The sequence below is a fragment of the Muscardinus avellanarius genome (genome assembly GCF_963383645.1).
Source record: "Muscardinus avellanarius genome assembly, chromosome: 6".
NCBI classification, from domain to species: domain Eukaryota; kingdom Metazoa; phylum Chordata; class Mammalia; order Rodentia; family Gliridae; genus Muscardinus; species Muscardinus avellanarius.
Window position 1 is genome coordinate 5534938 of NC_137791.1, and position 27020 is coordinate 5561957.

Here is a 27020-nt window from a genome sequence, read left to right on the forward strand (position 1 = left end):
TGACCATATATGATAAAAATGGTGGCAGATACCGCTTTGTGTGTGTGAGGGTGATACTGGGGATTGAACCCAGGGGCATTCTACCTCTGAGCTACTGTTTCAAAATTAATAAAATAAGATAAAATAAATGAGTTAAAACGCCCCTGGGGTCAATCTCCAGTACCACAAAGAAGCAAACACTGGTTGGTTTTGTTTGGTTGGCTCTGGTGATTGAATCCAGGCGTGTGTGCCTACTAGACAAGCACCCTACCACGGAGGCACCTCCAGCCTTTTTGTCTTTATCTTGTTTTGAGACAGTATCTCATTAAGTAGCCTCTAATTTGTGATCTGGAATTACAGGCACATGCCATTGCCCCTGGCTCATTATTGAACTATTTTAAAGTAAGATGAGAGCTGGGTGTACTGGCCCACCCTTGTAATCTCAGCACTTGGGAGGCTGAGACAGGAGGATCGCGGTTCCTGGCCAGCCTCGGCTACTTAGGTGCTGTGCAACTCAGTGAGACCCTGTTTCCAAATAAAGAATGAAAAATAGGAGCCGGGGGTGGTGGCGCACACTTGTAATCACAGTACTTGGGAGGCCAGCCTCAGCTACTTAGTGAGGCTCTCAGCAACTTAGTGAGACCCTGTTTCCAAATAAAAAAGAGAAAATAGGTCTGGGAATATAGCCTGAAAGTAGAAAGCCTCTGGGTTCCACCCCAGTACCCCCCCCCCACACACACACAGAAGCTGGGGGTGTAGCTTGGCAGTAAAATGCCCTGGGTTCCATCTCTGGTACTAAAAAAAAATACATATATATGTATATATAAAATACAGTAAGATTGAGCTCTTAGTTCTCTGCACTGAGGTGAAGGTAACCTAAATAAAAGTTGATGTTACTATTTTGCAAATTCTCATTTATATGTGAAATTATGATTTTTATGGTTTTTTGCTTTTATTTTGTATCTGCCTTATATTGTATTAGGCCATCTATGCTATATTTATGGTGTGAAATAATATTAGCCAAATTAAGGTACCCTCATAGCAGTTGGTAATATGTAAGCTGTGAATTGTGTGTGTGTGTGTGTGTGTGTGTGTTTGTGTGGTACTGGGGATGGAACCCAGGGGCCTTATACCTCCGGGCTATACTCCCAGACCTATTTTATATTATTCGGAAACAGTGTCTCACTAAGTTGCTAAGAGCCTCACTCAGTAGCTGAGGCTGGCTTTGAACCTGTGCAATCTTCCTGTCTCAGCCTCTCAAGTGCTGGGATTACAAGCGTGCACCATCATGCCCAGTTTCTTTTTTTCTTTTTTTTCATTATTATTATTATTATTATTATTATTATTATTATTATTATTATTATTTTGCAGAACTGGGGATAGAATCCAGAAGCATCCTACCTCTGAGCTATACCTCCATTCCTATTTTTTATTCTTTTTTTTTGAAACAGGGTTTCTCTGAGTTTCAGAGTTCCTCACTAAGTAACTGAGGCTGGTTGTGAACCGTAATCCTCCTGTCTCAGCCTCCCAAATGCTAGGATTACAAGCGTGCGCCATCCATGCCCGGCTAGCAATGGATATTTATTTTGTCCTGATAAGGCTAGATGAAATGTATGTGTTTTTAATTTCTCTTTTCAGTGAGTATTATTTCAGTACAGAAAATCTGGAGCGTGATTTCTTTCTCCGGAGGAAGATGGATGCACAGGGCTTCCTGCCCATATCCCTTATTGCTGGGTTTCACCGTGTGCAGGCTCTCACCACCAACCTCAGCCTCATTCTAGAGGTAACTTCACTTAAACACAGTCTCTACTCTTCATTCAATTTTTCTGTGAATCTGAATCTGCTCTTCACATTAAGTATAAAATAGTAACCTGGGTGGTGGTGTGCCTGTATTTCCAGCGGCTCAGGAGGCTTAGGCAAGAGGATCGCTTGAGCCTCTGAGGTTGAGACCACCCTTGGCAACATATGGAGTCTCCCATCTCAAGTTTCTGTTTTTGGGAGGCTGAGACAGGAGGATCGTAGGTTCAAGACCAGTCTCAGCTTCGTACACTCCCAGCTCTATTTCATTTTTTATTTGGAAACAGGATCTCTCTAAGTTACAAGGGTCCTTACTGAGGCTGATTTCAAACCTGCAGTCTTCTAGTCTCAGCCTCCAAAGTACTAAGATTAGAAACATGTGCCACCACGCCCGGCCTTATTTTTCATTTTGAAGTAGTATCTTGCTATATTGCTCAGGCTGCCTTGGGACTTGTGACCCTCTTGTCCTTGGACTCCCAGGTACTGGGATTGCGGGCGTGTACCACCGCACCTGGCTTATTTGTTTCAGTAACTCATGCTTCAAGGTAAATCTGTGGTAAGTTGGGATATTTGTCACTTAAAAGGAGCAAATGAGCCGGGCGTGGTGGCGCACGCTTGTAATCACAATGCTCTGGAGGCTGAGACGAGGATCGCACAGGTTCGAAGCCAGCCTCGACAGCTTAGTGAGACCCTGTTTCCAAATAAAGTATAAAAGAGGTGTGGGAGTATAGCCCGGGGGTAGAAAAGCCCTTGGATTCCACCCAGTACCAATAAATAAATAAATAAATAAATAAATAAATAAATAAATAAATAAATAAATAAATGGAGCCAATGATTTTAAGATCATTCTGCTCTTGGATTATCCAGTGCATGGATAATTGTAGATCCATTGACTGCAATAAAATCTGTGAAATTCAGGTTTGCAGTTTTTAGGTTATTAGAAATATGAGCTATGCAGTGGAAACGCTCTTGGGTCCGTTTCTCAGTAGCTCGGAATTCCTCTTGGCAGGCACTGAAGGACAGCACGGAAGTGGAAGTGGTGGATGAGAAGATGAGGAAGAAGGTAGAGCCTGAGAAGTGGCCGGTCCCGGGCCCTCCCCCCCGAGCCGCCCCGCACACAGACTTCTCTCAGCTCATCGACTGTCCAGAGTTCGTGCCAGGCCAGGCCTTTTGCTCTCAGACAGGTAACAGCTTTGCTTCTAGAGCAGACAGGGTAACCGTGAGGTGCTGGATCCATTTCACCTCTTTTTAGTTTACATCCCTTTTGATGCTCCAAATCCTATTTATATTGTCCCCACACTGAGCTTTATTTAAACAGAGATCTGAGAATTATGGAGGTTTATTGATCTTACAATTAAATGTTTGCACTTTGTCATGTATGAAGTTTTTACGTGTCTTCTCCTTGTATACTTTCACTGAATGGTCATAGACATATTGTGCCAATGTCCCCTGTAGATCTGGAAGAGTCTCAACAGCTGTCCACTCAGGAGCAGGGAAGTCTTTCTTAATCTTGTTGTCACTGTGCTTAGCTTTGTCTTGAAAAGATCAGAGGACACCCATTTAAAAGCAGAATCGATGTTCTTTTTAATCTGGTTGTGTTGAGAATTTTCCAAACTGCTTTAGGGTTAAGAATTTTTTCAGCTGGGTGAGGTGGCACATGCTTGTAATCCTAGTATTTGGGAGGCTGAGACAGGAGGATCTGGGTTTGCAGCCAGCCTCAGCTATTTAGTGAGGGCCTGTTTCAAAATAAAGAATAAAAAATAGAACTGGGGGGTAGCTCGGAGGTAGAACGCCCCTGCGTTCAATCTTTGGTACTAAAAAAAAAGCCCCAAAACGACCAAATTTTTTTCCTGTATCATTTTTAAGATATTCCCTCTTGGGGAAAAGAATGTGTGCTTAACCTTTTCTCAGTCAGGGTGATGATCTGCTGACGCTCTTGGATGCCCTCTGATCGGAGTGTGCAGTGGAGCAGGTGACTCGCGGAAACCTTTGTAAATACTGGACCACACCGCGCCCAGAAGTGAAGTGACAGACTGCCTTCCGAGCTCAATACTGCTCAATACTGCCGTGGAGCTACGCCTCTGTGATGGCCGCCGCCGGCGCGGGAGCATCGTTCTGTGTAACTGGACTACTGCACGGGCTACTTTGATCCACGGTGGGAAAGTTCATTATTACCATTGTACGGGTCCTGCGAGATGCTGTCTTGTTTCCAGGCATGTGTGCGTGTGTCCAGGTCAGTAAAGCAGAAGGCAGGCTTGCGTGGCGTTGCGTGGACGGCGGGCCTCTGCTGTGTGACCTGTCCACCCACATGGTTACGTCCCTGACTCTCAAGCTGTGGTGCTGTATGTGGACTCCAAGATTGACCACTGTGCATACCCAAGGGACACGAGATTGAAGCAAAACGGCTATCTCCCCTTGCTCTTTAGAGTGTTCTGGCACGCCGTGCGCGCCCTGGGCTCGGGAAGCTCCCGTCAGCGCACAGAGCGCTCTTTATCTCAGCTGCTTCCCACCCCAGCAAGCAGCCTGGGCAAGTATTTAAAAGTTGGAGAAAGGTGACATTGTTCATTTGTTTTTTAAAGATACAACGGCTAATTGTATATGTTAGATTTATTTTTGTGTGAACTTGGGGTCCAAGATGATAATTTTAACCAGCTTATGAACAATCATTGCTAAGTTGGATAATATAGAAAGTCCTTTCCCACGGGACAGCTAAGATAGGTCAGTCGAGTTGGTGATGCCTGTCCATTAACCATTTATGCATTATTAATAAAATTATAAGAATAAAGTGACTGTTTTGTACATCTTGTGTTTTTTAACATGCACTCAGATACCTGCATATACATGCTTGTCTGTACAAACAACTCAGTATGTACACAAGTGTCCTAAATTTTATTGCATCAGAAGCTAGATGTAAATGAGCGGAAACGGCAGTGCTATTACCTTACGCCGGTCATGTTGTCGCAGTGATAGCGTGAACCCTCTCTCCCCCAAGCCCAGGTCTCTTCCCACCGTGATCATCCCCTTGTGATAAGCCTGGTTTCACCAAGTCCATGAGAGCTTGTGTGTTACCAAAGGTTTGAAGTGGAAGTCAGGAGTGTTGACTGTTTTTGTGTATACCTACTTATCTATAGCCTTTTAAGTTCAAATTAGAAAACCTAATACATTTTAAATTTTAAAAACCACCTTTGATGTATGCTTTCTGAGGAGTTTGGTGAAATATTTAAGTGATATTCTTTATCAAAGAAATGAAATTTTTATTTTTTCCTCCTTGGAGGTTGAATTGTGTAACGGGTTGACATTTGCACTGAACAGAAGACCTTAGTGCACCATAAAAGGTTGATAATGAGAATGGTAAGATTACTTTTGAAATGTAGGTTTTGCTGTGCTATGGCTATGGTATTGTACTATCTACTCTTTTTTAAAAGAATTTTATTCATCAAAATTGACAAATCATTTTTTTTTTTTTTGCTTTAAAAAATGTGTGAAGACGGGCGTGGTGGGCAAATGCTTGTAATCCTAGCTACTAGGGAGTCTGCGTGGAAGGACCATGTTCAGGGTTGGTACCTCAACTTAGTGAAACAGTTTCAAAATCTAAAGAAGTGTGGGACGAGGTAATAATTATTGAATAAGCTGCTGCTGCCTCTGAAAACTTGGAAAGTGCCACACACAAAATATATATAACCTTTAAGGATCCCTATAATTACCCAGAGCTGCGCTGCTTCATGGGAGGAAGACTGAGTAATACTAGGTAGATGTGGGCATAAATGATAATTTATGTTTAAAAACCCGAGCTGCAATTGTCTTTTTCCTTGTGGTTCTGGGGGTTGAGTCCAGAGGCATTCTGCCTCAGCCCTATTCATGTTGAGACAGGTCTGAGTTGTGTAGGGCCTCACTAAGTCGCCGAGGCTGACCATGAACCTGGATCCTCCTGTCTCAGTCTCGCAAGTGCTGAGATTACAAATAGGTGCTGCTGAGGGCCTAGCTAAACCTGAGGCTGGCTTCGAACCTATGATCCTGTTTCAGCCTCCCAAGTACTGTGATTACTGCATGTGCTAGCATGCCCAGTTTGGCAATTTTCATTTAATACATCAGCAAAGATGAATTTTCTCTATTCTCAGAAACTGTAATACAGCCTAAGTGTTAAAGTGTGTAATGAAATAATTATTGTATGCATGTAAGTAAATTTAGTGGTAGTCCAAGTCATACTTCAATTCTTTTTGTCTTGGGATATTAAGATTTTGCTGTTGTCCTTAAACTTTACTAATATATAGTTTGAAATCTTTTTTCTTTGTAAAAGAATAAATGGGTGCAGGAACTATTGCAGGGCCAATGCACAGCTTAATAAAACAGACACTTTTTGTGGTCCTGGGGTGGAACCCAGGGGCTTCTCTACCTCTGGGCTACACTCCCAGAACTATTTTTTGTTTGTTTATTTGTTTTTTGTGGGTCTGGGAATGGAACCCAGGGGAAATTGACCTCCGAGCTACACCCCCTGTCCTATTTTTTATTCTTTAATTTGAAACAGGGTCTCACTGAGTAGCTGAGGCTGTCCGAGAACCGAAATCCTCCGGTCTCAGCCTCCCGAATACTGGGATTACAAGCGTGCGTGACCACACCAGCTTTATTTTTTATTTTTGAAACAGGGTCTCACTGAGTAGCTGAGGCTGTCCATGAATCGGAATCCTCCAGTCTCAGCCTCCCAGATGCTGGGATTACAAGTGTGTGTCACCACACCCAACTCTCCCAGAACTATTTTACACTTTATTTGGAAACAGGGTCTCACTAAGTTGCTGAGAGCCTCACTCAGAAGCTGAGGCTGGCTTCGAACCCGTGTGATCCTCCTGTCTCAGCCTCCCAAGTGCTGGGATGACAAGTGTGGGCCACCACGCCCAGCTTAGCAGACACTCTTTTTATGTGTATGTGGTCCTGGGGATTTGAATCCAGAGGCATTCTACCTTCAAGTTATACCCCTAGCCGATTTTATTTCTTATTTGGAAACAAGGTCTCAGTAAAGTTGATGAGAGTCTCACTACTTGCTGAGGCTGTCCTTGAACCTGTGACCCTCATGTCTCAGCCTCTCAAGTACTGGGATTATAGTCGTGTGCCACTATGGCAAAATGAACACATAAAACATTTCTAAAGTTTTATTCTAAGGCTGTTTTTGTCTTCAATTTTTTTGTTTTAATATTCCATTTCTAAGCATTTATGCTGTGAGCTATGAATTATGCTTCTGCATTATTCAGACTTAGGATTGTTAGAGTTGGTGTTAAGAATTTAGTTTCTACACAAAAAAATAGCTACCGATTTCCCTAGTATATGCCAGGTGCTGTTTCCATTTATACATGAACTCCAAGTTGAAATTTAGTTAATTCTCAACAAAAGCTTTATAAAAAACTGGGTCCATCCTGAACAGTGGAATAGTGGTTGTCTACTTCTTGTGAGGGTTCTCTAGAGTTGGTGTTTTTCTCACCTCTTCAGCTCTGTCAGTCCCCACGTTTCACATGCAGTCCCTCTGTGAATGGATTGGGGGGTTGATGAACCATTAGTTAGAAAATTATAGAGCAGCAGCAGCCAATAGAAGTTTGTGGAGCCGAGCGTGGTGGTACACACTTGTAATCCAGTATTTGAGAGGCGGAGACTGGAGGATCGCTGTTCATAGACAGCTTCAGCTCCTTAGCAAGGCCCTTAGAAACTCAGGCCCTGTTTCAAAAATAAAAAAGACTAAACCTAGGGCTGGGGGTGTAGCTCGGAGGTACAGTGCCCCTGAGTTCCATCCCCCGTACTGCAAAAAAAAAAAAAAAAAAAAAATACATGTAATTCTAAAAATGTCAGTAGTCCTAAAACTACAAAGCATTTAATTGGTTTTAATGTTTTCAATCCATTTTTAATACTGAATATACCTAATATTACAACATATGCCTGATGTAAAGCTTTGGCGAGTTTTGGCTGTTTGTGAAGGGGTGGATACAGATCTCTTCTGGTGTGTATTTTACGCTTGTCCTGAGCACATCTCTGCCCTAGCCACGTTGCAGATGCTCAGAAGCAGTGTGACAGGTGCCTGTTGTACAGAGTAGCACAGTTAGAGTGCGGGGTCATAGCAGTCTAGGGGTTGAATCCACGTGTCCATGGGGGAACACTGAAGCCCTCGCGTTCTTTCATGCAGATGGAAATAATACCTTTGGTACAATTTAAGTTAGCGATTCAAAGGATTGTTGTGGTCATTCGTTTTAGCTTTCTGCATGTAACTTTTCACCTTGTCATGCTTTTAATAAACTGACCTTGACAGTGATATTTAGAATTTTCAGGAATGTGTTTGAAGTTTTCCACATTCACAGTTTGTGTCTTTGTTCATCGCAAGGCTCCGGGCATCTTCTCACCTAGGGATGAAATGTGACTTAAAACACTTAAGCAACGTGAATTTTACTTATAAACTGTAATCGTTTTGATTAAAAATGAGCCGGAGGAAGTGACTGTGGTTTTAAATGTTTGAAGCGTTCTTCTTGGAGGTGTGTGCTTCCCTGTGACGTAGTGTGCTCTGCAGTACTCGGCACGAGTCCTGCCGTTAGGTGGACACGCTGCCCCTAGCCACGCAGACAGACTGTCGAGCCAAGGAAGTATGGGAGGCGGTGGCCAGGCTGCTTCAGCCTGGATGCCGCTCGCGCCACGAGCGACTCCTTCCATGGGGCGTACTGCATGAGACTGGCCGTGGCTTCATAGCACTTGAATAGTGTAATAATTATTGCTCGCAGAGCTCCGTCTGAGATTTGACAGATTCCTTGCTTCCACAAGGGATTTACCATCGTAAGAGACTCACACTGATACTCTTTTTTTTCTTTTTTTTGGTGGTACTGGGGGTGGAACCCAGAAGCTTTCTACCTCCGGGCTATACTCCCAGACCTATTTTTTAAATATTTTATTTGGAAACAGGGTCTCACTAAGTTGCTGAGAGCCTCACTAAGTAGCTGAGGCTGGCTTCGAACCTGTGCGATCCTCCTGTCTCAGCCTCCCAAGCGTGGGAATTACAAGCGTGCGCCACCACGCCCAGCACACCGATACTCTTGAGCAGTTTGAATGAGGTGGTGGTTTATTTTATTTTTCAGTGGCTTTGTCTTTAAATAATTTTTGTGTGTGTGGTGGTGGTCATCGAACCCAGGTCTTTGCAAAGACAATCTGGTGACCTGGGCAAGTCACCAGGCTGCATCTCAGCCCTTAAATAAATCTCGTAAGCACTTATGTTTGAGCATCACTGGAGACATTATCATGTTTCTACTAAAAATGTCAAACCAAGTTAAGGAAAAATTGTATTTTGTGAGAATTCCGATTAGCTAGGTGAGATGGCTCACTTTGCAATCCCAGTACTTGAGAGGCTGAGGCAGGAGGGTCACAAGTTCGAAGCCAGTCTCAGCAACTCAGGGAGCCCCTCTGCAAGTTAGTGAGGCCCTGTTTCCAAATAAAGCATAAAATAGGGCTGGGGGTGTAGCTCAGAGGTAGAATCCCTATGGGTTCAATCTCCAGTACCACACACACAAAAAAAAAAAAGAAAGAAAGAAAGAAAGAAAGAAAGAAAGAAAGAAAGAAAGAAAGAAAGAGATACTGTGTTAACTGTAGAATTAATTTACAATTTCTAGGGTCTGCCCCCAATTCTCCAAGAATTGGAAGTTCATTGAGCCCAAAGAAAAACACTGAAATAAGTAATCTTCAAGCAATGGCTGGAGGTTTGTCTACCAGTTTACCTGACTTGGACTCAGACCCGTGGCTCGAAGTAAAGAAGAGGCATCTTCTATCCCCAGTGAAATTCAAGGTAAGATGTTACAAGTGAACTGTCATGCACCCAAGTGCATGGGCTGTGCCCTGGCAATCGTTAGGTCCATGATACTACAAACCAAGAGAAATGGGACATACCCGGCTTGGAGTACTGGGATTATAGGCGTGCACCACACGTCCAGCTGTGTTCTTTAGTCTTAAATTTTACTTGGTCTTCAAATATATATATATGGATTGAATTCAGGGTTATTCTGCCTCTAGGTTATACCTCAGTCCTTTTTATTTTTTATTTTTTATTTTTTTCTTTAATTTTTATTTTTTATAAGTGGAACATATTGAGAGTGGTGTACATTTCCATTGTGCTTCGTGCCCTTCCCCCTCCCTTCCCCTCCCCCCAATAGAGAGTGTCCAGGTTAATCATGCTGTATTTATGCTATTACACATATTCGTATGTAGCTCCTCCACTGAACAACCTCAGCTTTCTTCCTCTCCTGTCCTTCCGTTCAAGCTTTGCTGAGATTTCCCCTCCATCATGTGGAGTCCCTCTGGTATTACCACTGCTCCCTAGCTTGGGTATATTAGAGAAAACACATGTCCCTTTCCTTTCTGTGCTTGACTGATCTCACGTAACATAATGTTCTCTGGGTCCTTCCATCTTCTTGCAAATGCTATTATTTTATTTTTCTTTATAGCTGAATAGAATTCCATTGTGTAAATTGTTGAGAGTCCGCTGAGTTCCTGAGGCTGGGCTCAAACGATGAAGCGTTCATTTCTTTCAGGACTCCGTATCTGTGTGTGAAGAGACATCAAGTCCACTCGGTGTTCCAGAAGAACAGGAACAAGAAGAACTTGATTTTTTATTTGATGAGATGGACCAAGTAGAAGGAAGGAAAAACACATTTACTGATTGGTCCGATAGTGACTCGGATTGTGAAATTGATGACCAGGATTTAAATAAGATTCTGATTGTAACTCAGACGCCACCGTATCTGAGAGAGCGTCCTGGAGGAGGCCCCGCAGGCGGCCACACGTCCCGGGCAAGAATCACGTCGGAGCTTGCCCAGGCCATCAACGAGGGCTTGTGCCACTACGAGCAGGACCTGTGGACAGAAGGTGAGCGCGCGCGCCCGGCCGTGGAGGTAATCGTTTCTGGCCAGCATCTTCCTGCTAATGGTCTGTTTTGATTGTATGTTTCTCTTATTATATTTTCTTAAACTTGACTTTGTTTTATGAAAATTTGGATATAAATAAATTATTTAATTTAAAAAATGATTGGCACTCATTGACTGAAACCCTTGCTTTTTCTAGTGAAAATGATAAGGCCCTCTCTCATATGTATGAAGGGATTTAAAACTGAAGTTACTTTGCTAGGCTCTTTCCTCCCAGCACTGAGACTCGGCCCCAGGATATATGTGGGCGAGGGCTCTGCCACTGAGCCGCGGGGCAGTGCCCTGGCATCCAGGCTGAAGCCGTTCTGGACAGGCTGTTTCCCTCCATGCCCACCTGGCGGTCACTCCAGCTTGTGTGCTGCTGGCCTAGGGCGAGCTCATTCTGTCCCGCTCATCTTGGTCTGTGGTGCATGCTCTATGTAGACATGGTCGGGGGTAGAGTATAGGAGATAAGACAGGGATACTAGTTCTTTTTCTTTTTCTTTCTTTTTTTTTTTTTTCTTCATCGGAGGTACCAGTGATGGACCCTAAGGCCATCCCACCTCAGAGCTACACCCTCAGTCCCACTTTACTTTTGGTTTTGAAAGCAGGTCTTGCTAGGTCGCTGAGTCTCCTCGAAACTGCGATCCCGGTGTCTCAGCCTCCCGAGTACTGGGATTCCATGCATGCGTTGGTACACCCTGCTTAATTTTATTCTTTGCATTCCACCCCAGATCCTGGCCTCTCCTGGTTATTGAGGTAAAATGCAAGAGATATCTAGAGTACTTACTGGTTATCATTGCTTTGTTGTGAATTATAATGGTGTTCATTTATTTTTTTATTTTTATTTTTTTTGCGGGTCTGCAGATGGAACCCAGAGGCATTTGACCTCTGAGCTATACCCCCTACCCAATTTTTTATTCTTTATTTTGAAACCGGGTCTCACTGAGTTGCAGAGGGCCTCGCTGAGTGACTGAGGCTGTCCGTGAACTGCGATCCTCGGGTCTCAGCCTCCCGAATGCTGGGATGACCAGCGTGCGCCACCACGCCCGGCTAATGTTGTGAATTATAATGGTGTGGGTAGGGATTTTCTTCTGCCATTACACTTATCAGAAAAGCCCCAAAGGCAAATACTTGTTTTGGGGATAACATAATGAGGGAAGTTTGAGTAAACAGGAAAGTGATTGACGGCAGGATGGTTAACAGTTTAGAAAGGACGCTGGTGGGGTGGCTGGGTGGAGGGCGTCAGTCCATGGGCTGCAGCTGGGCAGCAAGAGTGTGCCCCGCTGGCCTCCCTCCCTTCCCTTGCCTTCCCTCCCTCCTTTCTTTCTTTCCTCTCTTCCATTGCCGTCATTACTTCCAACCTTCTAGCCATTGCCATTTTATTTTTTATTTTATTTTATTTGCGGTCCTGGGGATGGAACCCAGGGGCATTCTACCTCCAAGCTACATCCCTACCCTATTTTTTATTCTTTATTTTGAAAAAGGGTCTCCCTGAGTTGCAAAGGGCCTCACTAAGTAGCTGAGGCTGGCCTCGAAACACAATCCTCTGGTGTCAGCCTACCAAATGCTGGGATGACAAGCGTGCACCACCACACCTGGCCTAGAATTTTTATATTATTATTTATTATTATTATTATTATTATTTTTTTTTTTTTATTATTTGGTGGTACTGGGGTTCCTGAAACCCCTTCTACCTCCGGGCTACACTCCCAGACTTATTTTATACTTTTTTTATTTTTGGAAACAGGGTCTCTTAAGCCAGCAAGGCTGGCTTCGAACCAGCGCGATCCTCCTGTCTCTGCCTCCCAAGTGCAGGGATTACAAGCGTGCACCACCACGCCTGACAGAATTTTTATTTTTAAAAGATAACTTGCTTGCTATGACAGAGAATGGATTGTATGGGGAAACAGTGCTCAAAAGAAATCCCACGAGGAGGCTCTTGAGAACCACTGTACTCAGGAGACTGGTGTGGTAGTGCAAGGGAACTGCTGGCAGTGGAAACGCTGAGGTCTGAGCCCTGGTGCACAGTCATATGGGAGTTATACAGGGCCAGGCGTGGTGGCGCACGCTTGCCATCCCGGTACTTGAGAGGCTGAGACAGGAGGAGCACAGGTTCACAGCCAGCCTCAGCAGCTTAGTGAGGCCCTCGGAAACCTAGTAAGCCCATTTCAAAATAAAGAATAAAAAAATAGGATATGGGGTATGTGTCTCAAAACTGGGATGCCCCTGAGTTCAATGCGGTACTGAAAAAATAAAACAAAACTTTTTTTAAAAAAAAGGGGGGAGTTGAATACCAATGTATGGTATTTTGGCAGCCTAAAATGGCTCCAAGAAGCTGGGTGTGGTGGCTATACTTGTAAACCCAGTTCTTAAGAGGCTGAGTCAGGAGGATCGCAGGTTTGAGACCAGCCTCGGCAACCTAGCAAGACCCTGTACAAAAGATAATACAGCCGGGCATGGTGGCGCACACTTGTAATCCCAGGATTTCGGAGACTGATACCAGAGGATCATGGTTCGCGGACAGCCTCAGCTACTTAGTGAGGTCCTTTGCAACTCAGTGAGACCCTGTTTCAAAATAAAGACTACGAAATAGGGCTGGGGTGTAGCTCAGAGGTAGAATGCCCCTGGGTTCCATCCCCAGACCCCCCCCTCCCACACACACACACAAAGGGAAATACAAAAAATACAAAGATAAAAAGGGCAAAGGGCTGAGGGTGTAGATTGGAGGTAGAATGCCTCTGGGTTCATTCCCTACTACCAAAAAATAAATAAATAAATAAATAAAGAGGAAGAAGAAGCTTTCTGTTTCTGGCATGTCCCTACTGCGGAAAACAACACATACTAGGGCTGTCTAATAGATGAGAAAACGTCCAGGTAAAATCTCCAAATATCTAAAAGGTAAGAGGAAAATCAGTTTGCCAGGAAAACCTTTGTGGAATTTGGGGTGTTTAAGGAATTCAGCCCAAACGGGTACAAGACGCGCATCCAGGAGCATCCAAAGCGGGGGGCACTACGCGAGTCCTCCCCCCTGGGGTGGTGCCCAAGGAGTCCCCTGCCCTGGGGAGGACTTAATTTGCTTTCACTTACTCCTCTGGGGGACTCTGAGGGATGTTCTCTGATCACGCTGAGTGGAAAGGGAGGGGAAGTCAGACTACAAGTTATAATTGTGTGGCCCACAGTCACACCACCGGGGCCACTGCAGTAGCCGTGAGTTGTCAGTTGAGAGCGGCTGTAACCTGTTAGCTTACAGACTCCTGACATAGTGGAGATCGATACTCACCTTTGTCCTCTACCACAAGGTATGCACTCAAAGTATTTTATAAGGAAATTGAGCAGCTCACAGCTAGTAATCAAAAAGAAAATGAAGAAACTACACGTGAAAATGAATAAAAATGACAGCCAGCAAGACCGTACCTTAAAATAAGTGAGAGTGGGATTTTTTAAATTTTTATTTTTGGTGGTACCAGGGTTCCTGGAAGCCCTTCTACCTCCGGGCTACACTCCCAGACCTATTTTTATATTTTTTATTTGGAAACAGGGTCTCCTAAGCCAGCGCACGCGGCTGACTTCAAACCTGCGCGATCCTCCTGTCTCTGCCTCCCAAGCGCGGGGATTACAAGCGTGCACCGCCACGTCCGGCGAGAGTGGGATTATTAAACAACATAGAACACCTATGTTTACTCCATTGGCAGAAACAAAAATAGGTTCAGAGAAGAAGGAATTCCAAGGAAATAGTTATAGACTTTCTGGAAATAAAAACAATTATGATTGAGCCAGGTGTGGTGGCACACACTTGTAATCCCAGCATTCGGGAGGCTGAGACAGGAGGATCACAGTTCACAGACAGCCTCAGCTACTTAGTGAGACCCTGTTTCCAAATAATAAAAAGTAGGGCTGGGGGGTGTAGCTCAGAAATAGAATGCCCCTGGGTTTCACCCCCAGTACCGCAAAAAAAAAAAAAAAATATGATTGAAAATTAGGATATAATTAATGGAAGGAGTTAACAGATTCTTTGTGTGTGTCTATGTGTGTGTGTGTGGTGGGGTCTGGGGAACGGAACCCAGGGGCATTTGACCTCCGAGCTACACCTCCTGCCCTGTTTTTTATTCTTTATTTTGAAACAGGGCCTCACTAAGTAGCTGAGGCTGTCCACGGACCGTGATCCTCTAGTCTCAGCCTCCCATCACAAGCGTGCGCCACCATGCCCGGCTAACAGATTCTAATGAGTGTGTGAAGACTTCACAAGACACTGAGAATTAAGGAAGGAGAGGAGACAGTACATGAGAAGCAGGAACCGACTGATGTCCACAGTCCTTCGCTCTTAATTTATAAATTTCAAATCTCTTGTATAATTTAACTTAAAGTCACACACAAAAAATAAGCAAGCAGTAAACTGTAAATATAGAGTGATAGAGAAGATGTAAATGTCCAGAGTTGTAGAAGAAAGAAGACTAGAGAAGAGTACGTTGTTGGCTTTTTATGTTTTTTTTTTTTTTATTTCTTTTCTTTTTGTGGCACTGGGGATGGAACCCAGGGGCCCTCTATTGCCGAGCTACACTTACTGACAAATTTTATTTATTTATTATTTTTTCTGTGGGTCTCGGGATGGAACCCAGGGGCATTTGACCTCCGAGCTATACCCCCTGCCCTATTTTTTATTCTTTATTTTGAAACCAGGTTTCACTGAGTTGCAGAGGGCCTCACTAAGTAGCTGAGGCTGTCCGCAAACCGCGATCCTCCGGGTCTCAGCCTCCCGAATGCTGGGATTACAAGCGTGCGCCACCACGCCTGGCTACAAATTTTATATTTTATTTGGAAACAGGGTCTCACTGAGTCTCACTAAGCTGAGACTGGCTTTGAACCTGTGTCATCCTCCTGTCTTAGCCTCTCAAATGCACCGTCACGCCCAGCTGTTTTTATCTTCACAGTATTAAGGTTTGAACCCAGGGTCATTTTTACCTCCGCGCTACACCCCAGCCCTGTTTTATTTTTATTTTGGAAGAGTCTAGCTAGGTTGGTGAGAGTCTCACTACTTGCCGAGGCTGTCCTCAAACCTGGATCTTCCTGTTTCAGCCTCCTGAGTACTAGGATTCCAGGCGTGGCCATCACACCCAGCTCAGTAAATATTTTAAGAGGTAATAATTAGAACCTTTTCAGATCTGAGGAGAGTACACTAATGCCAGAGTCGAACAGCCAGAGGACAGTTTGCATTCAATGAAAGAAGGCGTACCTGGCAGCCAGCAGCCGCTTCCCAGCTGCGGCAGAGGGAGCCAGCGGGCACCAGGGGCAAGTAGCTGTCAACTCAACGTAGGACAGCACCTTCCAAGTAAGATAAACTATGAGAAATTGTTACGCATCACGAGCAAAGTCTCACTGAAGGAGGATGGATAATTGCTGGGTGTGCTCATCCGTGCCTGTACCTAAGCTACTGGGGAGGCTGAGGCAAGGCGGCTACAAGTTCAAGGACAAGCCGGAGCAACAGACTGTCTCAAAAGACAATAAAAAGGACTGGGGATGCAGCAGAGCCGTAGGGGCTTTCCTAGCGGGTGCAAGGTCAAGGGTTCAATCCCTGGCACCACAATTTAAAAAAAGAATAAGCGATTCCAGCTACCAGACATTTAGAAGGACTCTAGAACAGAAAAACTGATAAATGTTAATAAGCCTAAATGAATATTGAACAAAATACTGCCTACAGACTTAATAATATAATATTAACCCAGAGCAGGAAATGAATTTCCTGCTTATGGATACTTACATCCAGAAAAAGCTGTTAGTTTTTAAACTTTATTTTTGCAGAACTAGAGATTGAACCCAAGGGTATTCCACCTCTGAGCTACACCCCAGCCCTATTTTTCATTTTGAAACCAGGTCTCACTAAGTTGTAGAGGGCCTCACTAAGTAACTGAGGCTGTCTGTAAACCTGCGATCCTGGCTTGGTAGTAATTAATTTTAAAGTTTTTAAAGTTTTTATGCTGCAGTTTGATGGATCCCCAATTTTAAAAATAGAGAACATAACTTTGAAATTAGGAGAGAAAAAATGTTGCAAAATGCAAGAAAGAGGGTGGAAATATAGCGCAGTGGTGGAATACTTGCCTAGCACAGGCAAGACCCTGGGTTCAACTCCCATCACTGCCAAAAACGGGGCTGGGGAGGGAGGACAGAGAGGCCTTACAGTACCAAAAATATGTGCCATATTCAAACTCAAATATACAGCTATCCAAAGTAAATAGATTATCAGGGTTACAAATGTCATGTCAAAAAGATAAAGCAAGCCAGGCATGGTGGTGCACGCTTGTAATCCCAGCATTCGGGAGGCTGAGACCAGAGGATCCCGGTTCGCGGACAGCGTCAGCTACTTAGGCCCTCTGTAACGCAGTGAGACCCGGTTTCAAAATAAAGAATAAAAATAGGGCTGGGGGTGTAGCTTGGAGGTCAAATGCCCCTGGGTTCCATCCCCAGACCTGCAAAAAAAAAAAAAAAAGATAAAGCAGCGCCAGGTGTGGTGGCGCATGCTTGTAATCCCCGTGCTTGGGAGGCTGAGACAGGAGGATTGTACAGGTTCGAAGCCAGCCTCAGCTACTTAGTGAGGTTCTTAGCAACTTAGTGAGACCCTGTTTCCAAATAAAATATAAAATAGGTCTGGGAGTGTAGCCTGGAGGTAGAAAGCCTCCTGGGTTCCACCCCCAGTACCACCAAAAAAATAAAATAAAATAAAAATAAAAAAAGCAGGAGATTGAAAAATAAATACCATAAAATTTGTAGACACCAACTAATTCCAGAGGTCAAAACAATCCTTAAACAAGCAAAGTTGAAGGTCTTATACTTTATTTCAAAGCTTACGATAATGACTAAGACAGGAAGACGGATCCATGGAACAGAATCGAGAGTCCAGAAATAAACCCATGTGTCTGTTCTCAACAGATTTTCAACAACGTGCCCAGGCAGTAGACAGGAAAGAATAGTTCTTTCAGTGAGTGGTACTGGGCGAACTGGGCATCCGTATGTAAAAGGTTGAAGATGGGCCCCCATTTCACGCCACATAAGAAATCAAGAATTAAATGTGTAAACAGAGGCAAAAGCATGCATATAATCCCAGGACTTGGGAAGCTGAGACAGAAGGATCACAGGTTTGAGATCCTGTTTCCAAATAAAAAATAAAACAGGACTAGGGGTGTAGCCTAGAGGTAGAAGACCCCTGGGTTCCATCCCCAATACCACAAAAAACTAAAACAAAATAAACTGAATATGAGCAAGAATCACGCAGCTCTTGTTTCTCGACTTTGTTGTCGTTTTGTGGTTCCGGGGGCTGTGTGCTTGCCACGCTCCGTGGGGCTGAGCTCCTCCAGCCCTGCCAGCTTATCTTTGACAAAGGGCTAGACAATAAGTGAGGACAAGGTAGCGTTTCAACAAATGGTGCTGGAAAAACGACATCCATGTGCAAAATCATCTAGATCCAGACCTCACGAAAATGAAGTCAAGTGGATCCTACCCCTAAATATAAATCAAAACTGTAAAACACCTAGAAAATAACCTGAGGGAAAATCCATGTGACCTGGGACTTTGCACAACTTTTTAGGCAACACCGAAGCATGACACAGAAATAAAAATTGATTTAAGCTAGACCTCATCAAACTTAAAAACGTAACTCAAGTCAGGGACGGTGGCGCACGCCTGCGATCCCAGTCCTTGGGAGGGTGAGACCAGAGGGTTGCAGGTTCCAGGACAGCCTCAGCAACTTAAAAGGCCCTCCGCAACCTTGTGAGAACCCTGTTTACAGGCAAACAGAAAGGACTGGGAGTAGAGCTTTGAGGTGGTGTCCTGGGTTCAACCCCCAGGACCTCACACACAAACAAACCCACCCATAGGAGAGGTGCAGTGGCACCTAATCCCAGCAGCTCCGGAGGCAAAGGCAGGAAAACTAAGTTCTAGGTCAGCCTTGGCAACCTGGTGAGACCTGTCAAATGATAAAGTGAGAAGGTGCTGACAGCAGACTTCACAGGGGAACTACAACTTAAAAGAATAGAATGAGTTGTCCACCCATTGGGAGAGCCAGAGCACAAGATCCTGTCCAAACCAGACGGGGCAGTAGGGCCAGTTCACTGCTGGTATCAAGGCAAGATAGCGCAGCCACGCTGAAGGCCGTCGGACGGTTCCTTCCAAACCAATCAGCACAGTCACCCAAACGAGTCGGAACTGAGCCGCACGATAGCCTGTATATGAATGTTGAAAGCCGCTTCATTCATAATTACCAAACGTGGAAACGTGGACGCAACCAAGAAGTTCTTTAGGAGGTGAATGGATAAACCAGAACATCCTGACAATGGACTGTTATTCACTGCTGTAAGTTAATGAGCTGTCAAACCATGGAGAGACACAGGCAGACCTTAAGCTCGTATTACTGCAGGCAAGAAGCCAATTTAAAAGGCTACACATTCCCGGGCTTGGTGGCGCACGCTTGTAATCCCAGTATTTGGGAGGTAGAGACCAGAGGATCACAGTTTGTGGACAGCCTCAGGTACTTAGCGAGGCCCTTCACAACTCAGTGAGACCCTGTTTCAAAAATAAAAAACACCAAAAAAAAAAAAAATAGGGCTGATGGTATAGCTCAGAGGTAGAATGCCCCTGGGTTCCATCCCCAGTACCGCAAAAAAAAAAAAAAAAAAAAAAAATCGGGCTGGGGGTGTAGCTCAGAGGAAGAATGACTCCGGGTTCAACCTCTAGCACCACAAAAAGGGGGGTGGCTATGCATTGTATGGATCAAGGACTGCAGGGAGGGCAGGATGAATAGGTACAATAGAGTGTGTGTGTGTGTGTGTGTGTGTGAGAGATTGAACTCAGGGGTGGTCTACCTCTGAGCTACATCTCTATTCTGATTTTATTTTTTAGTTCAAAATAGGGTTTTGCTAAGTTGCTGAGCCTGGTTTTGAACTTGTGATCCTCCTGTCTCAGCCTTTCAAGTACTGAGATTGCAAGCATATGCTACCACACCCGTCTCAGAATTTTTAGAGCAGTGAAACTATGATATCATAATGATGTTATGTTTGCTAACGCCCGTAGAACGCCCATCACTGAGTGCGCTCTCATGTGAGCTGTGGATCTTAGGTGACAAAACTCTGTCAACTTTGTTTCACCAGTTGTAGTCGATATGTCAATCATTCTGGCACAGCTTGTCGATGGGGGGAAGGTTGTGCTTGTATGGCTGCACACTTGTAACCCCAGCATTCGGGAGGCTGAGACAGGAGGATCGCAGTTCGCGGACAGCCTCAGCTACTTAGTGAGGCTCTCCATAACTTAGTGAGACCCTGCTTCAAAATAAAGAATAAAAAACAGGGCAGGGGGTGTAGCTTGGAGGTTGAATGCCCCCGGGTTTCATCCCCAGACCCGCAAAAAAAAAAAAAAAAAAAAAAGGTAGTGAAGTACTGATATGCTACAATATGAAAACATCCTGAAATAGTAAGTAGAAGGAGCCAGGCACACAGGACCACGTATGAGTCCATTTATATGGAACGTACAGAATAGACCATGGAGACAAACATAGGTTTGTGGTTGTCTCATAGGGGTCGTGGTGAGTGGCTGCGTATGGCTATGCAGTTTCTTTTAGAGGTGTTGAACATGTCCTAAAATTGGTGATGAATACAACTTAATCCTAAAGATGGGTAAAGGAATATAGAGGTGATGTTTGGAGAGACTGCCATTTCTCCAATACTTGATTCCAAGCTAACATCTGAGTGCTATAATTCATGTACATTTAGCAGTGAACACTCATTTCTGCTCATCGCTGGCTCCTTCAGCTCCCTCCTCTCAGTTATTCTACTGAGATAACGCGGCCATCGGCTTCCTTCCTGTTTAGCAGGAGCCTCCTGGCTAAGTCCAACGGTGGGTAGGACACCTATCCACTGCCCAGGTTTTCTGTCCTGTAGCCCACCCCCCGCCACCCCCACTGCCATCAGGGGTTGCTAGAGGCTCATTCTCAGTACTCAGCCAGGGTGGACATCCCCAGCTCCCTGCGCTGTTTGCCACAAAGCAGGCACACGCTCACGTGAATGGGTGGGTTACTGCAAGCTGTCAATTCCGTGCAACCAATAAGTTGTTGAACATGTCCTAAAATTGGTGATGAATACAACTTAATCCTAAAGATGGGTAAAGGAATATAGAGGTGATGTTTGGAGAGCCCGTATATTGAGGTGCCGTCTGAACATTTTTTTTTTTTTTTGGTGGTGGTACTGGGGGTGGAACCCAGAGGCTTTCTACCTCCGGGCTACACTCCCAGACCTATTTTACATTTTATTTGGAAACAGGGTCTCACTAAGTTGCTGAGAGCCTCACTAAGTAGCTGAGGCTGGCTTCGAACCTGTGCGATCCTCCTGTCTCAGCCTCCCAAACATGGGGATTACAAGCGTGCGCCACCATGCCCAGCTATTTCTTTTTTTAATTTGGTGCATTATAAATTTTACATCAAAGCCGGGCATGGTGGTGCAGGCTTGTAATCCCAGCATTAGGGAGGCTGAGATCGGAGGATCGCGGTTCGCGGCCAGCCTCAGCTAGTGAGGCCCTCCGCAACTCAGTGAGACCCTGTTTCAAAATAAAGAATAAAAAATAAGGCAGGGGGTGTAGCTCAGAGGTTGAATGCTCCTGGTTTCCATCCCCAGACCCGCAAATAAATAAATAAAAAATAAATTTCCCATCATGCTAGGCTGTGGCATGTCACACACACACACACACACACACACACACACACACACACACACACACAGATCTTGGTGCCGTAGACTGTTTCTTTGCAGTGACCTGCTCAGTGGAAAATGGAGTTTATTGCCTGTTACCAGTGCTAGCGAGCTCACTCTTTCCGCAGGCTGGTGTTCACAGATCTTTGTCTATGTCCTTTACAAAAGCGCTAGCTTTTGTTCACGTTTTTTTTTTGTTCATATGCTAGCATATGTTCACGTTTTCAATATTGTGTATCATTTGGTATGAAGAAAGCCTTTTTGACACAACTAGTTTGACATTCCTTTGGAGAGAATATATTTTTACTAGGCACTATGACGGGTGCTGGTGTTCAGTGAGATTGTGGTTGTTGCTGTCATAGGACTGATACGACTTGTTCTTGGGATCTAAGGGGGTGAGAGATAAGAAAATATATTTCTCCGGGCGTGATGGTGCACGCTTGTAATCCCTGCACTCGGAAGGCAGAGACAAGAGGATCGCACAGGTTCAAAGCCAGCCTTGCTGGCTTAAGAGACCCTGTTTCCAAATAAAAATATAAAATAGGTCTGGGAGTGTAGGCTGGAGGTGGAAGGGTTTCCAGGAACTCCAGTTCCTGTAAATATATATATATATATATATACATATATATATATATATATATATATTCTTTCTTTTATTCTTTATTTTGAAACAGGGTCTCACTGAGTTGCAGAGGGCCTCACTAAGTAGCTGAGGCTGTCCACGAACCGTGATCCTCCGGTCTCAGCCTCCCAAATGCTGAAATTACAAGCGTGCACCACCACGGCCAGCTCCACAAATGATTTTGTGTTGGAAACATTTCAAATATATCAGAAAGAATAAAACCAGGCTGGTCATAGTAGCCCACACTTGTAATCCCAGTACTTGGGAAATTGAGAGAGGAGGACTATGGTTCAAGGAGAGCTTCAGCTACTTATTGAGGTCCTCCACAACTCACTGAGACCCTGTTTCAAAATAAAGAATAAAAAATTGGGCAGGGGGTGTATGTAGCTCGGAGGTCAGATGCCCCTGGGCTTCATCACCAGACACACACACACACACACACACACACACACACACACACACACACAAAAGAGCCTCAAAATATTTTCCTAACTTCTGGATAATTTTAAGAGCTATTAATTTTGCAGATTTAACTGATGAATCAACTCAGAAGCTGTTTATTCCAGAAATAACTCCAGCAATGATGGCTCGTTCATTTCCTACCACAGTTCCAGAATCTCTTAGGACTCATCCAACCAGGATGCTAAAACACCCCGAACACCCAGGTTTCAAGATCCTAACAAAACCCCAAGATTTTATCGTGTTGTCAAAGAACCAAAAGCTACTGAACTAAAGGTACATAAAACAATCTACAGTATAAAGCCAGAATGGTGTATCCTTTAGCATTATGAAAGAGAGTTCTTATTTCCTGTCACATTTTAGAAAGATGCCGGGTGTGCTGGCACACACTTGTAATCCCAGCATTTGGGAGGCTGAAACCAGAGGATTGCGGTTTGCGGACAGCCTCAGCTACTTAGTGAGGCCCTTTGCAACTCAGTGAGGCCTGGTTTCAAAATAAAGAATAAAAAATAGGGCAGGGGTATAGCTCGGAGGTTGAATGCCCCTGGGTTCCATCCCCAAACCCGCAAAAAAAAAGAAGATATTTTTAAATGATAAAAATTCATTCAAGAATGGTTATTTTACTATAGCAATGTTTTCTTGTGTTAAGAAATAACTTCTGAGCCGGGCGTGGTGGCGCACGCTTGTAATCCCCACGCTTGGGAGGCTGAGACAGGAGGATCGCACAGGTTCGAAGCCAGCCTCAGCTACTTAGTGAGGCTCTCAGCAACTTAGTGAGACCCTGTTTCCTAATAAAATATAAAATAGGTCTGGGAATGTAGCCCGGAGGTAGAAAGCCTTTGGGTTCCACCTCCAGTATCACAAAAAAAAAGAAAGAAAGAAAGAAAGAAAGAAAGAAAGAAAGAAAGAAAGAAAGAACTTCTTAAATTCGGTGTGGTGGTATACACTTGTAATCCTAGCATTTGGGAGGCTGAGACAGGAGGATTGTGGTTCAAGGACAGCCTCAGCTACTTAGTGAGGCCCTTTGCAAGTCAGTGAGACCCTGTTTCAAAACAAAGAATAGGGCTGGGCATGTAGCTGGGAGGCAGAATGCCCCAGTACCCCCCCAACACACACACAAAAGAAATAACTTGTTTATAATTGGGTCGTATAATTAAAGATGATCAGGAGTTATAATAAAGAATCAAAGCCAGGTGATGTGTTGCATTCCCGTAATCCCCGTACTTGGGAGGCTGGGATAGGAGGATAGTAGTTTGGAGGACAGCCTCAGCAAGTAGTGAGACTTTTACCAACCTAGCAAGACCCTGTTTCCAAATAAGAAATAAAATCAGGCTGGGGGTGTAGCTCAAAGGTAGAAAGCTTCCGAGTTCAATCTCTAGAACCACCAAAAGAAAAAGACTAATGTAATAAGGAATCTGCATGCTAAGTGGTATTTCTCTTGACCCTTGCGTTACAAACCTAGCCAAGGGTCTTGTTTGCCAGGTTTTGCAACTGGTGAATCAGATGTTTGAGTTTTGTGACTTCGTGTGATTTCATAATATGTCATTCACAGGATGAAAATGTTTGAGTTGCTTTACAGTCAGAGGGTTTGAATGTACTTACGAACTTCACACTACCAAAAGTAATTGCAATGTTTAACTTCTTTTTCCTTAGGGCCCAAGGAAGAGAACACCAAGACGCAGTACAAACCCCCTTCTAGAGTATCATGTTGGTTGGGTGATGGATTCCAGAGACCACGGGCCAAGAACAGCCTCTGTCAGGTACCGTGTGTATCACACATTTGTTGTTGAAACGGCTACTAATTCGGTATTTAAGAATATTTAAAATGTAATATAGTAGGCAAGTAGAGAATGATGAAAATGGTAAAAGGAATCAAAAGAATGGGAAATGAGCAGGACAGTTTTATAGTAAGTACAATGGGGAAATAATTCAGTGGGACAATTTGTTTTCCATTTAAGTTGTTGCTATTTATTATTATTATTATTAATATTAATTTGGTCCTAATTTGGACCTATTAATTATTATTATTAATAATATTATTAATATTATTAATTTGGTCCTATTATTATTAATTTGGTCCTAACCCTATTAATTATTAATTTTGAACCCAGGGGCATTTTACCTCTGAGTTACACCCCCCAGCCCTATTTGTTATTCTTTCTTTTGAAACAGGGTCTCACTAAGTTGTGGAGGGCCTCAGTAAGTAGCTAAGGCTGGCCATGAACTTGTGATCCTCCTGTCTCAGCCTCCCAAGTACTGGGATTATAAGCGTGCGCCACCACACCTGGCTCCATTTAAGTTATTTTTTACAAATGAGAATGGTTAGATTTATAAACTCCATAGGTCTATGAAACTTCGGACATATCCCAGACTCTTAGTGTCACTTATCAGGTTCTTAGTAGAAATGTATGGGGGAATTAATGTGCTAAAGAATCTATAGAGAGAATAGAAACTATAGAAATAACATGGAGATAAAACATATTAATCTTTTTTATTTTTTGAGAAAATGATTTAGGTTAACTCATTATGAGCAGAAAGTAGTTTTTCTTTGGACAGTATTTATTTCTCTTAAAGAGAGTTATTTGTTTATTTATTTAGTGGTGCTGGGGTTGGAAACCAGGGGCCTTCTACCTCCAGGCTACACCTCCAGACCTATTTTATATTTTATTTGGAAACAGGGTCTCACTAAGTTGCAGAGGGCCTCACTAAGCTGCTGAGGCTGGCTTCGAACCTGCGATCCTCCTGTCTCAGCCTCCCGATACTGGGACTACAAACATGCGCCACCACACCCACCTTAAAGAGATTTATTTAACTCAAAAGAAATAACAGAGCAAGTCATTAGAGGGCCAGTTACATACAAAACAGGGTGGTCTGTTTCATCCTGTAGAGGGGATGCAGAGGGGATTTGTGTGTGTTCCTTTTTTCTTTATTTTTTATTTTTATTGGTGCATTGTAATCATATATCACATTGGAGTACAAGACTTGAGAGGATATACAAGCACACATCATCCAATTAGCCCTCATCCAGCCCCCATCCCATTCCCTCCCCCTCCCTGATCCCATGCTTGTTTGGTGAATAACTCTGATACATATGTTTATGTACCTCCTGAGTTTTAAAGAGGCTTCATCCTCCCCTATTCCATACCCTCTGATTGGTCACCTTAATTGCTTTACTATAGGGCCCTTTCTATAACTCGACCACTTCCTGTTGCCCCTTTCCTCCTAGTTATTGCTGATTAGGGGAAGCATCTGGTTTTAATTTTATTCGATATTTCTCTGTGCATGCCGTATTGCAAGTACCGATCCCACTCTTGATGGCCCCAGTAGTGGCCTGGCTACCCGGTGGACTGATCCAGACCTCGCTGGCTCAAGCAGCGGCCTTGCCTCATGGGAGGCCCCGATTCTAGCCTCGCTGGCCCCGACACCGGCCTCGCTGGCCCCGACACCGGCCTAACCCCTCGGCTGGCTCCGATCCCGGCTGCAGTGGCCCCAGCACTGGCCTGGCCTCAAGGCAGGCTCTGTCCCAGCCTCGCTGACCCTGGCACCGGCCTAACCCCTCGACAGACTCCTATCCTGGCCTTGGAGGTCCCAGCACCAGCCTTGCCTCATGGCAGTTTCCGAATCCAGCCTTGCTGGCCCCGGTACCAGCCTAACCCCTTGGCAGACTCCGATCCTGGCCTCGGAGGCCCCAGCACTGGCCTTGTCTCATGGCAGGCTCCGCTCCTGGACTTGCTGGCCCCAGCACCGGCCTTGCCTCATGGGAGGCTCCAATCCTGGCCTTGCTGGCCCCGGCACCAGCATACCCTCTCAGCAGGTTCCAATTCCAGCCTCGGAGGCCTAAGGTAGTGGCTGTGCCTCATGGTAGGCTCTGATCCCGGCCTCGCTGGCCCCGGCACCAGCCTTAACCCTCGGCAGGCTCCAATCCAGGCCTCGAGGGCCCCAGCACCGGCCTTGCCTCACAGCAGACTCTGATCCCGGCCTCGATGGCCCCAGAACTGGCCTATCCCCTCGGTAGGCTCGGATCCCGGCCTCGGAGGCCTCAGTAATGGCCTTGCCTCAAGGCAGGCTCTGATGCCGACTGCTGGCTCCGGTACCAGCCTACCCCTCGGCAGGCTCTGATCCCAGCCTCGGAGGCCCCAGCCCAGCCTTGCCTCACAGCAGGCTCCAATCTCAACCTTGCTGGCCCCGACACTGACCTAATCTTTTGGCAGGCTCTGATCCCAGCCTCGGAGGCCCCAGCACCGGCCTTGCCTCATGGCAGGCTCTGATCCCGGCCCACTCGCCCCAGCACCGGCCTTACCCTTTGGCAGGCTCCAATCCAGGCCTCGGAGGTGTGTGTTCCTTTAAAAGCCGCTGTGAGAGCTGAATGTGGTGGTACACGTGTATTCCCAGTACTTGGGAGGCTAAGGCAGGAGGATCACAGGTTCGAGGCCAGCCTCAGCTACTTAGTGTGGCTTTCCACAACTCAGTGAAACCCTGTTTCAAAATAGAATAAAAAATAAGGCTAGGGGTGTAGCTTGGAGG

At 44.8% G+C, this 27020-nt stretch overlaps 1 protein-coding gene across 1 annotated transcript in view; it reads left to right on the forward strand.

Annotated features, from left to right (window-relative positions):
* Positions 1 to 27020, forward strand: part of LARP1B (La ribonucleoprotein 1B) — a gene marked incomplete at its 3' end in the record, with an annotated part of 43515 nt that overhangs the window by 8154 nt on the left and 8341 nt on the right. Inside the window, 7 exon segments of the mRNA XM_080697146.1 lie at positions 1618 to 1762; positions 2786 to 2960; positions 9405 to 9577; positions 10320 to 10713; positions 22565 to 22675; positions 22678 to 22772; positions 24150 to 24256. Coding sequence (XP_080553272.1) covers positions 1618 to 1762; positions 2786 to 2960; positions 9405 to 9577; positions 10320 to 10713; positions 22565 to 22675; positions 22678 to 22772; positions 24150 to 24256 — 1200 coding nt within the window.